This window comes from Coffea eugenioides, chromosome 1, assembly GCF_003713205.1.
Source record: "Coffea eugenioides isolate CCC68of chromosome 1, Ceug_1.0, whole genome shotgun sequence".
NCBI classification, from domain to species: Eukaryota; Viridiplantae; Streptophyta; class Magnoliopsida; order Gentianales; family Rubiaceae; genus Coffea; species Coffea eugenioides.
The window spans coordinates 22,264,687-22,275,427 of NC_040035.1; the positions used below are offsets into that span (position 1 = coordinate 22,264,687).

Consider the following 10,741-nt stretch of genomic DNA (forward strand, 5'->3'; position numbering starts at 1 on the left):
GAGAAAAGTGATAGGATTTTGGCCAATGTTTTTGTTAATTAAAGGGCTAAGAAAATCTTAGTTAAAGTCAAAGAACCATGGCTTTTGTGACAAGTGTCTTGCTATGGTGAATTCTCATCTCTTTGTCTTCCAAAGGCTAAAATATCTAGTCAACCTCTAATTATCCCTTAGCACCTTATAAAATAATATCTCTTTGTACAAAACTCCTCCTAATCTTAAAAAAATTTATCGCACATACCACATTGACGAGTCCTACTTCCATAATGCACTTCGAACTTAACATGTACTAACTTATAAAAGAAAAATGTTTTAAAAACTTGACTCACTTATAAAAATATCTAGGAAATTAAGGCAATAAAGTAAAGTAAAGAAAATGTACTCAAAGAAATAAGATAAAATAAAGATAATTTTCGGGTCCTCACATTTTAAAATTTGTAGTATAGTAAAAAATCTTATCAAGTTTTTGGCGCCGTTACTGGGGACTTAAATTTAGGTGTAACACTAGAGTTAAAATAAGTTTTATTAATCTAAACCTTGTTACTTTATCTTTATTTAGCTAATCTTATAGTTTCTATCTTTTACTTATGATCTTTGTTATTTTTAGGCACTAAATTTTTCACCAAAGGCACAATTTACTTTCTAGAAGTAAATACGGCGAGAAGAGGAAGAAGACATGCCCAACAAGAGCAAATTGAGGTAGAAAGTATAGGGTAATAAGGTTTTAAAATTTGTAGTATAGTAAAAAACCCTATCAAGTTTTTGGCACTGTTATCGGAGACTTCGATTTAGGTATAACACTAGAGTTAAAATTTTTTTATTAATTTAGATGTTGTTACTTTATCTTTATTTAACTAATCTTATATTTTCTATCTTTTAGTTGTGATCTTTGTTATTCTTAGGTACTAAATTTTTCACCAAAGGCATAATTTACCTTCAAGAAGTAAACATGGCAAGAAGAGGAAGAAAATGCACCCAACAAGACTAACTTGAGGTAGAAAGTATAGGTGAAACTTTCACCAAAATGGAGAAACAAAGGTCAAGACCTTTGAGGGATTATGCCTTGCACATGCTAACATGATATGTGCATTTGTGTATCATTAAGGACATACGATACAATAGAAATTGCATTCTTCAAATGAAAAGAATCCAAAAAAATTTCATGCTTAAATTCATGTAGAAAACTCCATGATGAACCTCTAAAAATAAGACCAAATTGTGATAGATCTCTTCCTCATTTAGAATCAACATTTGAGGGGAAAGGACCACTCTTTCTCGTTAGCTCACCCTTCAGGACCAATCAAATGGGTATTATTTCGAATTTTCAGGTTGTTAAAGGAAATAATAATTAAAGACTATACATTAGGATATCTCTAAATTTTGTGCCTGAATTGCACCAAACCCATTCGATGCCACATCTTGATGAAAACAATAGTTTCTCACCCTTATTTCTTATGAAAATTTAGTCAATATATAAGCTCTATAGGCTTGTAATATATGGATAGAAGAGATAGGTAAACACACCGAAACAGGTTATGATCTTATGATCACGAGTGATTGGTAAATCCCTTAGAGACTTGATCCTTATTTCAAGTTGTCATGAAAGATAAGTCACTAGTGGGCTTTATGAGCTTGTAATGTGGCCTGAAGATGATAACTTAAAAAAATTGTTTTTCAAGGATATTGCACTTAAGATGGCATTCCTTCCAAAATTGTCTCAATTTTGGGATAAAAAACCTTAGATTCATTTCAACTTTTATAATCATCATTGAAAGGATTTTGGTATTGAATTTTCTCTTTTCCCTTTTTTTGCATTTTCTTTTTCTTTTTCTTTTTCGTTTTTCTTCCTTTTCTCTTTGCTTTTTCCTTTTTCTTTTGTTTGCCAATATTGATGTTTAAATATCAATGGTAGAATCAAAACCCCTTAACTTTTAGAAGATAGATGCACTTTTCTATTTCTTTTTAGTATTTCATTCTCTTCAAAAAATTTTAGCTTCTTTACTATTATTGAAAGTTCTCAAATTTCCTTCCCTAGTGTGGAATGCGATCATAAGTGCTTTTGAAACGAACCACCAATTTAAACTCAAAATGAGGATGCAAAAGATAAACAATGATTAGATAATATAAGAGATGGTCAGAGCATCATCATTCTTATATTACATGACAATCAAAATAAAGAATAACTCTTTACGAAAATCTATTCCCTTTTGACATTTGAAAATATCCCAATGTAAGGTTGTGATCACCAAAACTCTTATTTGAAACAAAATTGAACTTTGGATGGCTCAAATGAAAAAATAAAAGATAAAATCTGTATAGACAGAGAAATAAATGCTTAAAGCATCATGTGACACACGTAGGGTTTGGGACAATTTTCTCTCTGGGTTCTAAGACACACGTAGGGTTCGGGTTAGGTTCTCATGGCGGCTCTCCTGCATGGGGAGGCGCCGCCTTTCGTTCGACCAGCGAAGACGTTTGCATCTGTTCTTTCGCAATCTCCGTCATCCGCATCAAGTGGTGTTGGCCTTCTTAGTACATACAAGGGGGAGCCTTCGTTGGTGATTTCTCGTCAAGATATGTTGCAGATAGCAGCGCCCTACTCAAATGCGTTGGTCGGCAGATTTGCCGTAGGCCGCCCTTCCATGGAACTTATTCGCAAGTTTATTGTTTCGTTGGGGTTGAGGGGCGAGTGCCCAATAGGTTTGTTAGATTCCAAGCACATTCTTTTACGTCCATCAGAGGAGGAAGATTACACCAGGCTTTGGTGTCGTCGGTTTTGGTATGTTGGCAAGTTTCATATGTCTCTGTCGAAATGGACAATTGATTTTAAACCAGGAGCCGAGTCATCCATTGCACCAGTTTGGGTCAATTTTCCGGGTCTTCCACTGCCGTTTTTTGAAAAGCAATTTCTGCTTAAACTCGGTACCCTACTTGGCCGACCTTTGAAAGTGGATGAAGCTACGGCTTCATTGAAACGCCCTTCTGTTGCCCGTATTTTGTTGGAGGTTGATGTATTGCAACCTCCCAAATCTAGGATTTGGATCGGAGATGATCAGTGGGGTTTTTGGCAAAAAATTGAATATGAAGATTATCCTTCTTATTGTGGGTTTTGCTCGTTGATTGGCCATACAGAAGCCATCTGTCATCGCAAACATCCGGAATTGAGGCCGCTTCGTTCTGGTCCATCATTTAAAACGCACGTCAGACAAGTTTTTCAACCAAAGGGGGTATCTGCTGTTGATGACTCTCTGCCTGTTGCGGGTTCTGGGGTAGTGGAAGTTCCGGGGATACAAGCGCCAGATGCACCGGTGGCACCGGAGGCTACTGCTGACTTGCCACCTCAGTCTGCTAATCCTAGTCAGGGAAATTTTCCTCAAGCTACTGTACTTGTTCATGTTCCTGTTCTTTCAAATACGTCTCTGGGGGCTGATGAAGATACGCAGAATTTGCTTGCCTTAGGTCGCCAAGTTTCTTCTTCCCCGTTTCAGGAGTTATCAGATGATATCCTCATTTCTGACGGGGATAATCGTGGGCTGCTAATTGCAACTGTGTCTGAAGGGCCGAACCATGAACGACATTCCTCTTCGCTCTCTCCTATGCGGAATCACGATCGTGTTCGTCTGGTGCGGTCTAGTTCTGAAGGGCGGTCAGGGGGGCGAGGGATTTCTTTGGTGGAGTTGAAAAGTTTTCAGGATCGCTTACCCAGCAGAATCAAAGCATCTAAGCTTTGTTATGATCCGGTTGGAGGGTGTCTGGATGATACGGATTCTCAATTACTGCAAAAGTTGATTCAAGGACACAAGGGTCGTCCTAGGCAATCCAGGAAACGAGAAGGTATGAATTCATCTGCGCATTATAATCTTCGGTCTAATAATGTTAAATCCGATTAAGTTTATAGTGTGGAACATTCGGGGTGCAACGAACAAGGAGTCATTGCGGTATATTCGTTGTACTTGTAGATCAAATAATATTAGGTTACTGATTCTTTTGGAACCGTTAGCCAATGTCTCTCATCTGGGGAGTGTGCAGTTGTTTTTGGGGTTTGACTTTGCTAGGTCTTTCGTGAATATCAAAATTTGGATATTCTGGTGTTCGGATGTTCGATATTCTTTTGTAGAAGCTGCGGATCAATTGGTCCATGTCTATTTGTCTTTCCCTTCTGGCTCTTCTTTTATTATTTCAGCTGTCTACGCGAAGTGTAACAGAATTGGTAGGAGAAGGCTATGGGAGGCTTTGGAGCATTTTTCCATGTCCGTTACTCTACCGTGGATTGCTGTAGGAGACTACAACGTTATTACTTGCGCGGAGGAAAGGATTGGAGGATCTTCTCCGAATATGCGAGATTTGGAAGAATTCAACTCAGCTTTACATCGCAGTGGCTTATTTCCAGTTCAATTAGATGGGTCTGCTTACACATGGACCAATGGTCGCATGTGGCAGCGGCTGGATCGAGCGGTCGTTAATGCCGCCTGGCTCGCAGATGTTGAGATGACTAGAGTAGCTCATCTTCAACGGGGGCGGTCTGATCATTGTCCGTTGCTAGTCAAGGGGGGTAGTACATCGACAAGGCGATCATCATTCCGGTTCCTCAATGTCTGGCGCGGTCACTCCAGTTTTCAACAAACAGTCAAGTTGGCGTGGTCTCAGTCTGTTTCTGGAGTGGGAATGCAGAAATTCTTTAATAAGTTACAGGTGGTTAAAAGAGCTTTATCTCGATGGAATGTGGAGGTTTTCGGGAATGTCTCTCAAAGGGTCAAACAGGCAGCGGACAATTTATTGGCCAAGGAAATTTTGTATGATCAGAATCGGGATACGGTGTCTAGGACGGCAGTTCACGAGGCTAGGGCACTTCATTCTCGGGAGCTAGCATTGGAATGTGAATTTTGGAGACAAAAGGCTGCGATTAAATGGATCAAAGAGGGTGACGCTAATACCTCTTTTTTCCATGCAGCAGTTAAGCAAAAACGCAGTTGTAATTTTATTGCACGCATCAGGGGAAGTGGCGACAGTTGGTTTGATAGTATAGAGGATATTAAGCTGTCAGCAAGTGATTTTTTCTCCACGTTGTTCACAGCAGACCGCGCTGCAGGTTCTGGCATCAGGCCGTCACTTGAGCTGCCTAAACTTACGACAGAAGAGAACGATATGTTGCTGAAGTCTCCATCGGTAGAAGAAGTTCACACGGTTATATGCTCGTTGGACTCTCAGAGTGCTGCGGGACCCGATGGGTTTGGAGGGGGTTTTTATCAAAGTTGCTGGGAGTGTATCAAGGACGACTTCATGGATGCGGTGCAGGATTTCTTCGCTGGTGCCTCGATGCCCCGCGGATTTTCAAGTACCACGATCACATTACTGCCTAAGAAGGAGGGTGCATGTGAGTGGAAAGATTTTCGACCAATAAGCTTATCTAACGTTAGTTCGAAGATCATCTCGAAAATTTTGTCTACCCGCATTAATACACTCCTTCCTAAGTTGATTTTGGAGTTTCAGACTGGATTTATACCGGGCAGGGGGATACAGGATAATGTCCTCCTCGCTCAGGAATTAATTCTGGATTTGGACAAGAAATTGCGTCATCCTAATGTAATTTTGAAATTGGATATGGAGAAGGCCTATGACAGGGTGGAATGGGGGTTTCTTTTGTACATGCTTCGTGAATTTGGCTTTAAGGAAGGTGTGGTAGATCTGGTTTTTCGGTTAATATCCAACGTGTGGTTTTCTGTATTGGTTAATGGGGAGCTCACGAGTTTTTTCAAATCGACTAGAGGGGTACGTCAGGGGGATCCTCTATCTTCTACTCTTTTCCTTTTTGTATCGGAATTCCTTGGACGGAGACTTCAGCAGCTGGTTGCTAACACTCCGAGGTTTAGATTTTTGAGTAAGGGGGGGCTGGTCCCGTTTCTTGCGTTTGCTGATGACATGGTTATCTTCACACGGGCATCGGTTGACTGTCTGCAAGCTGTGTCGTCCTTGTTGCGAGAGTATGAAATTCTTTCTGGCCAAAAAATAAATCTTGCCAAGAGTAGGTTTCTGTGTTCGTCGAAGATTCCTTCGGATACCATCACTTTAATTCAACAAGCTACGGGGTTTCAAGGGCAATCTTGGCCTGTGAGATATTTGGGAGTGCCACTGTTTCGTGGCCGTAGTAGGAGTATTTTATTTGATGGAGTTTTTGCTTCTGTTAGAGCAAAGCTTCTTCATTGGAGTTCCCGCTTCTTGTCTGCTGGGGGGAAGATCATATTGTTTCGGCATGTGTTGAACTCAATGCCTATTTATTTATTGCAGGTTTCTAAACCACCGAAGGGGATTTTTCTAAGGCTAGGTAGGCTGTTTAATGCATTTTTGTGGGATGGCAAGGATGGGAGACGGATTCATTGGTCTTCCTGGGAGAAATTATGTTTTCCAGTCGCAGAAGGGGGTTTGGGTTTCAGATCACTGCTGGATGTAGAGAAGGCGTTTGCAATGAAATTATGGTGGAGAATACGTCAAAAGAATTCTACGTGGGCAAGGTTCATGCATCGAAAGTACATTGGTGACCAACATCCGTCCTCGGCAGAGGTTGGTGTTGGGTCGGCAATATGGAAGCGGGTCTGCTCAGTTCGGACTGTTGCTGAAGCCAATTTTCGTTGGCGTGTTGGTGAGGGGTTTGTCGATTTCTGGTACGATCGTTGGCTTTTTGACGAACCGCTTAGTAGCCAGTGTGATGGGGAGCCTCCTCATTGTTTGGTAGCTGAGTTCTATAGCTCTACAGGGTGGAATATTGAACGTTTGCTCCAGGTTCTTCCTCGATCGGTCGTTAATAGTATTTTGCAGACAAGTGTTGATCCAGCTCTTAAGGATGAATTGGTTTGGGCTCCTTCAACGGATGGTAGGTTCACTGTGTCGTCTGCATGGGATTTAATTAGACAGCGGCGTAACCTGTCTTTGGTGTGGCGCGGAATTTGGTGTCCATTGCTGCCGTTAAAGATGTCTTACCTTGTTTGGAGGATTTTGGCTGGTTTTCTGCCGTTGGATGACAAGCTCCGTTCTAGAGGGTTTTCATTGGCTTCCAAGTGTGATTGTTGTGGTGATTCACAGGAGTCTTTGCATCATATTTTTGTGCAGGGCAACTTGGCAAGTGCTGTCTGGAAGCATTTCTTCCGCGCTTGCGGTATCCCGTGGACTTCATTCTCATGCGTTTCTTCGTTGCTAGTGGTGTGGTTTCAATCTTCTGGGAGTGGGCGTTTGGATCATGTTCGGTGTGTTATACCTGTTGTAGTGTTATGGTTTCTGTGGCGTAGTAGAAATGACGCTCGGTTTGGTAATGTTCCCTCGGCTTGCTTTAAAGTTATTTCAGACATCAATGGGTGGTTGGTTGCTCTGGGGGCTGCGCGTATGTTGAAAAGGTCTCAGTTGGAGGGGGATACGGATACCTACTTTGCACGGTATTTTCAGCTCAAACCACATAAATCTTTCTGTCCGCAAGCTATATCTTGGAGGAAGCCTCCTCGAGGGGCAGTCAAGCTGAACACCGACGCAAGTGTGTCAAATGGGTTGGCGAAAGGCGGAGGAGTGGTACGGGATTTTGAAGGGAAGATGCTTGGTGCTTTTTATAAGGAGTTTGGGGAATGTGAGGTGGTACATGCGGAAGGGTTAGCGTTGTTAACTGGTCTACAGTGGTGTGTTGGGACAGGGTTGTCAGATATTTTAGTAGAAGTAGATTCTCTAGTGTTGGCCCGGCTGGTTACTAGTCAATCGATTGGTAAGTGGCCGCTGTGTAGCATTTTAAGCCAGATTCGGTTGTTGTTAGGTAAGGTGCAGGGGACCATTACGCATATCTATCGTGAGGCGAATGCTGTGGCAGACAGCCTAGCGGCTTTATCTTTGGAGAGTCCATTTGTTTCTTTCCAATCTCATCATCTGCTTCCAAGTAGGGCTCGGTCGTTGATTAACTTGGATGCAATGGGCTATCCATATATTCGAAACGTTAGTTGTTAGGTATTTTCTTATTTTTCTGGCATGTATTGAAGGGAGGGTTTGCTTCCTTCGTCGTATGATTTTGTTGCTGTTGAATAAAATTTGGGGGGTTCTCCCCTTTTATTAAAAAAAAAAAAAAAAAAAACATCATGTGACGACCCCACCTCTTTTTAGGGCGTATCCTAAGGCATCAGCGGTCCATTTGCCCAACTCTCACCCGGACTCATTAACAAATCTCAAATTATCAAACTCATATGTCCAAACTCACCACAAGATACACTAAATACAACTAATACATAAAATTGTCTATCAAAGCAACTTAAAATACAAAAGAAAGTTTAAGCTTACAAATAACATTCCAAATAATATAGTACTCTAATCACTTAGTCTAACTAAAACAATAGCTAAGTGCTAATCCCCGAATCATGAACCAATCATGCTAAGGAAAACAAAAGGAAAGGCATGAGTTTGCGCCCAGTGAGGTCTAAGAAAGACATGCAATCTAAGAAAGCAATTATGTCACATTTTCAAGACAGCAGGAAACATGAACAAGAAGTAACATATACGCACATTAATAAAATCGATATGTCAATCATTAAGGATACTGAGCACTGGCGAATCACTCGATCAATCATTAAGTCAAATAGTTGACACTTTGTCAACTGTCATGTCCTTGTAGAATTACCACTTCACACCACCCCGTCTGTGAGAACCCTAAAAATAGATATATAAGCCGGTGCATATTTCATTTGCATTTCTTTTATTCCTTAATAATTTCTAGCATTACTTTTACTTGTTCGCAACTAAGTACGTAAAAATAGGGTTATGTGAAAACTGACACACTTGTATTAGATTATTATTTCACTTGACTGTGTATTACTAAATTGATAAATTTCGAGTTAGACTAACTCTATCTCTTGAGAATAAATAATTGGAAATTCTGATAACTAATTTAATCACTAAATAATGTTTGGAATTACTAGGAACCTTAATATTAAATTTTAATCGATAAATATTCGATAAAAATGGTTTAAGTATACTAGTGTATAATTAGGCTTTCAAATCACGCTTGGGGATAATTTTTGGGATTAAGTTAGAATTGAGAAATTAAGTTGAGGTTAGGAAGCAAAGTGAAAAGACTAAAATGCCCTTGCAACCACAACATTTCCATGCAAACCAAGCAAACCCTCTGACAGCAATTTCAATCACCGCAACTATCGGCCAATCACATTTTCGCCAATTCGATACGCAACCTATTCGTACACTCAATCCCTTATACTAAACCGCGGCATCATATACCTTTCTCTCCATTTCATATCTCAAACCGCCATTCCATTTCCTCTGCACAACTTTCCCGCAGACCACAACACTTCCTCTCCACAACCACATCTCATCTCTTTCCCTGCCTTAGACCGAGAGTAAATAAGAGAGAGAACCTTGTGAGCTGCCATCTTGTAATCATCGACCAAGAAGAGCTGTCCACGAGCTGCAATTTTTTTTCTGTTCTGTTCGTGAGCTGAGGGAAGAGACCAGGAGACCATCGCACCTTTTCCTCTCCTAGCTGTGGCCATTTCCAACTCCAACCAACCGAAATCAACCCCACCACAACACCACTCCAGCCGCAATTCAGGAACCAGGACCAACCAACTTGCGCTTGAAGCCGAGAGGAAGGAAAGAAAGATTCTAGATTTTCGTGTGTGAGCTTAGCTTGTATCTGAGGTAATTTCTGGACTAATTAAGTTAATTACTAGTAGATGAATCCATATTAGAGCTTTCATGTGTGGCTTGTGCAGTCGGTTGATGAAATCAGGTCACTAGAGAAAAATTCTGTTTTGGCTAAATGTTTCCGCCGAGGAACTGGTTTGGAAATGTAACTTTATTTCTGATTCCTTGCGACAATCTGAGTTCAATTAGATGTTTAACCAACTAAAAACAAGAAGGTTAAATCATCTAGGAACATGCATGTGATTTTAGGCAGCCGGATTTGTAATTAAGAAAAGAAGAAAACTGATGGGTGCAAGTTTGAGACTGCCGAGAGCTTACCTTGTTTAATGCAGCTTGATTTGGTTTAATTTTGTTGTTTGAGCTTATAACCATAATTAGATAGTTAATAACAAGTTAATTAGGCTCTGTATGTAGTTAATTAATTAGTTTAAACCAGAAAAATAAAATCAAAATAAAACCTGCCACATGCATGTTCATCCGAGCCAAGCTGGAATAATTTTTTGGAAATTTTGGTGTTGATGGCTGTGATTTGAACTCGATTTCTGAATTGGAAATGTTTATTTTCTAGCTAAGTAATTGCATGAGGAAGTTGAGAGTTTAAAAGCATGTTTTAACCAAGAAAATAAAATGAAAACAGAAAGTTTCTTCATGCATGTTCATCCATGACTGGTTGGACAGATTTCTGGATTTCTGCTGGATGATTTTAGGGGCTGTGTGAATCCGGTTTTGAAGTGGAAATCTTTAATGGCTAGCTAAGTGTTTAAATGCTGAATTTGAGTACCTAACACCATGTTTAAACCAAGGGAAAATTTGATCTAAAGTATATTAGTTGCTGGAATTTCTTTTGTGATAGCCAAAGGTTGAGTTGGAATCTCAGCTTGGTTTTTAAATGTTTCCTTGAAACATGATGGATGGAAATGCCTGGAATATGTTGTCTTGGAGTTCTATAAGAAATGTATGGATGGTTGAATAAAAACATTTTGGTGTTAAAATAGAAAAAGGAGTTTTTCACAAGTGAAAAATGAAATTTCAGATTTTCGGATGTCCCTAACCAGTCTCAGTA

At 40.2% G+C, this 10,741-nt stretch overlaps 1 protein-coding gene across 1 annotated transcript; it reads left to right on the forward strand.

Moving 5' to 3' along the window:
- Positions 1 to 2,417: 2,417 nt before the first annotated feature.
- On the forward strand, positions 2,418 to 7,974 carry LOC113769079. The gene is made up of 2 exons (XM_027313564.1): positions 2,418 to 3,831; positions 4,115 to 7,974. The coding sequence occupies exons 1-2, from the start codon at positions 2,418 to 2,420 to the stop codon at positions 7,972 to 7,974; spliced, it is 5,274 nt and encodes a 1,757-aa protein (XP_027169365.1).
- Positions 7,975 to 10,741: the final 2,767 nt, after the last annotated feature.

Excerpts from the sequence above, each read along its gene's own strand:
- LOC113769079 (XM_027313564.1), top strand. The coding sequence starts at position 2,418 with ATGGCGGCTCTCCTGCATGGGGAGGCGCCGCCTTTCGTTCGACCAGCG. Across the intron at positions 3,832-4,114 it reads GCAATCCAGGAAACGAGAAG|AAGCTGCGGATCAATTGGTC; the intron begins GTATGAATTCAT and ends ATTCTTTTGTAG.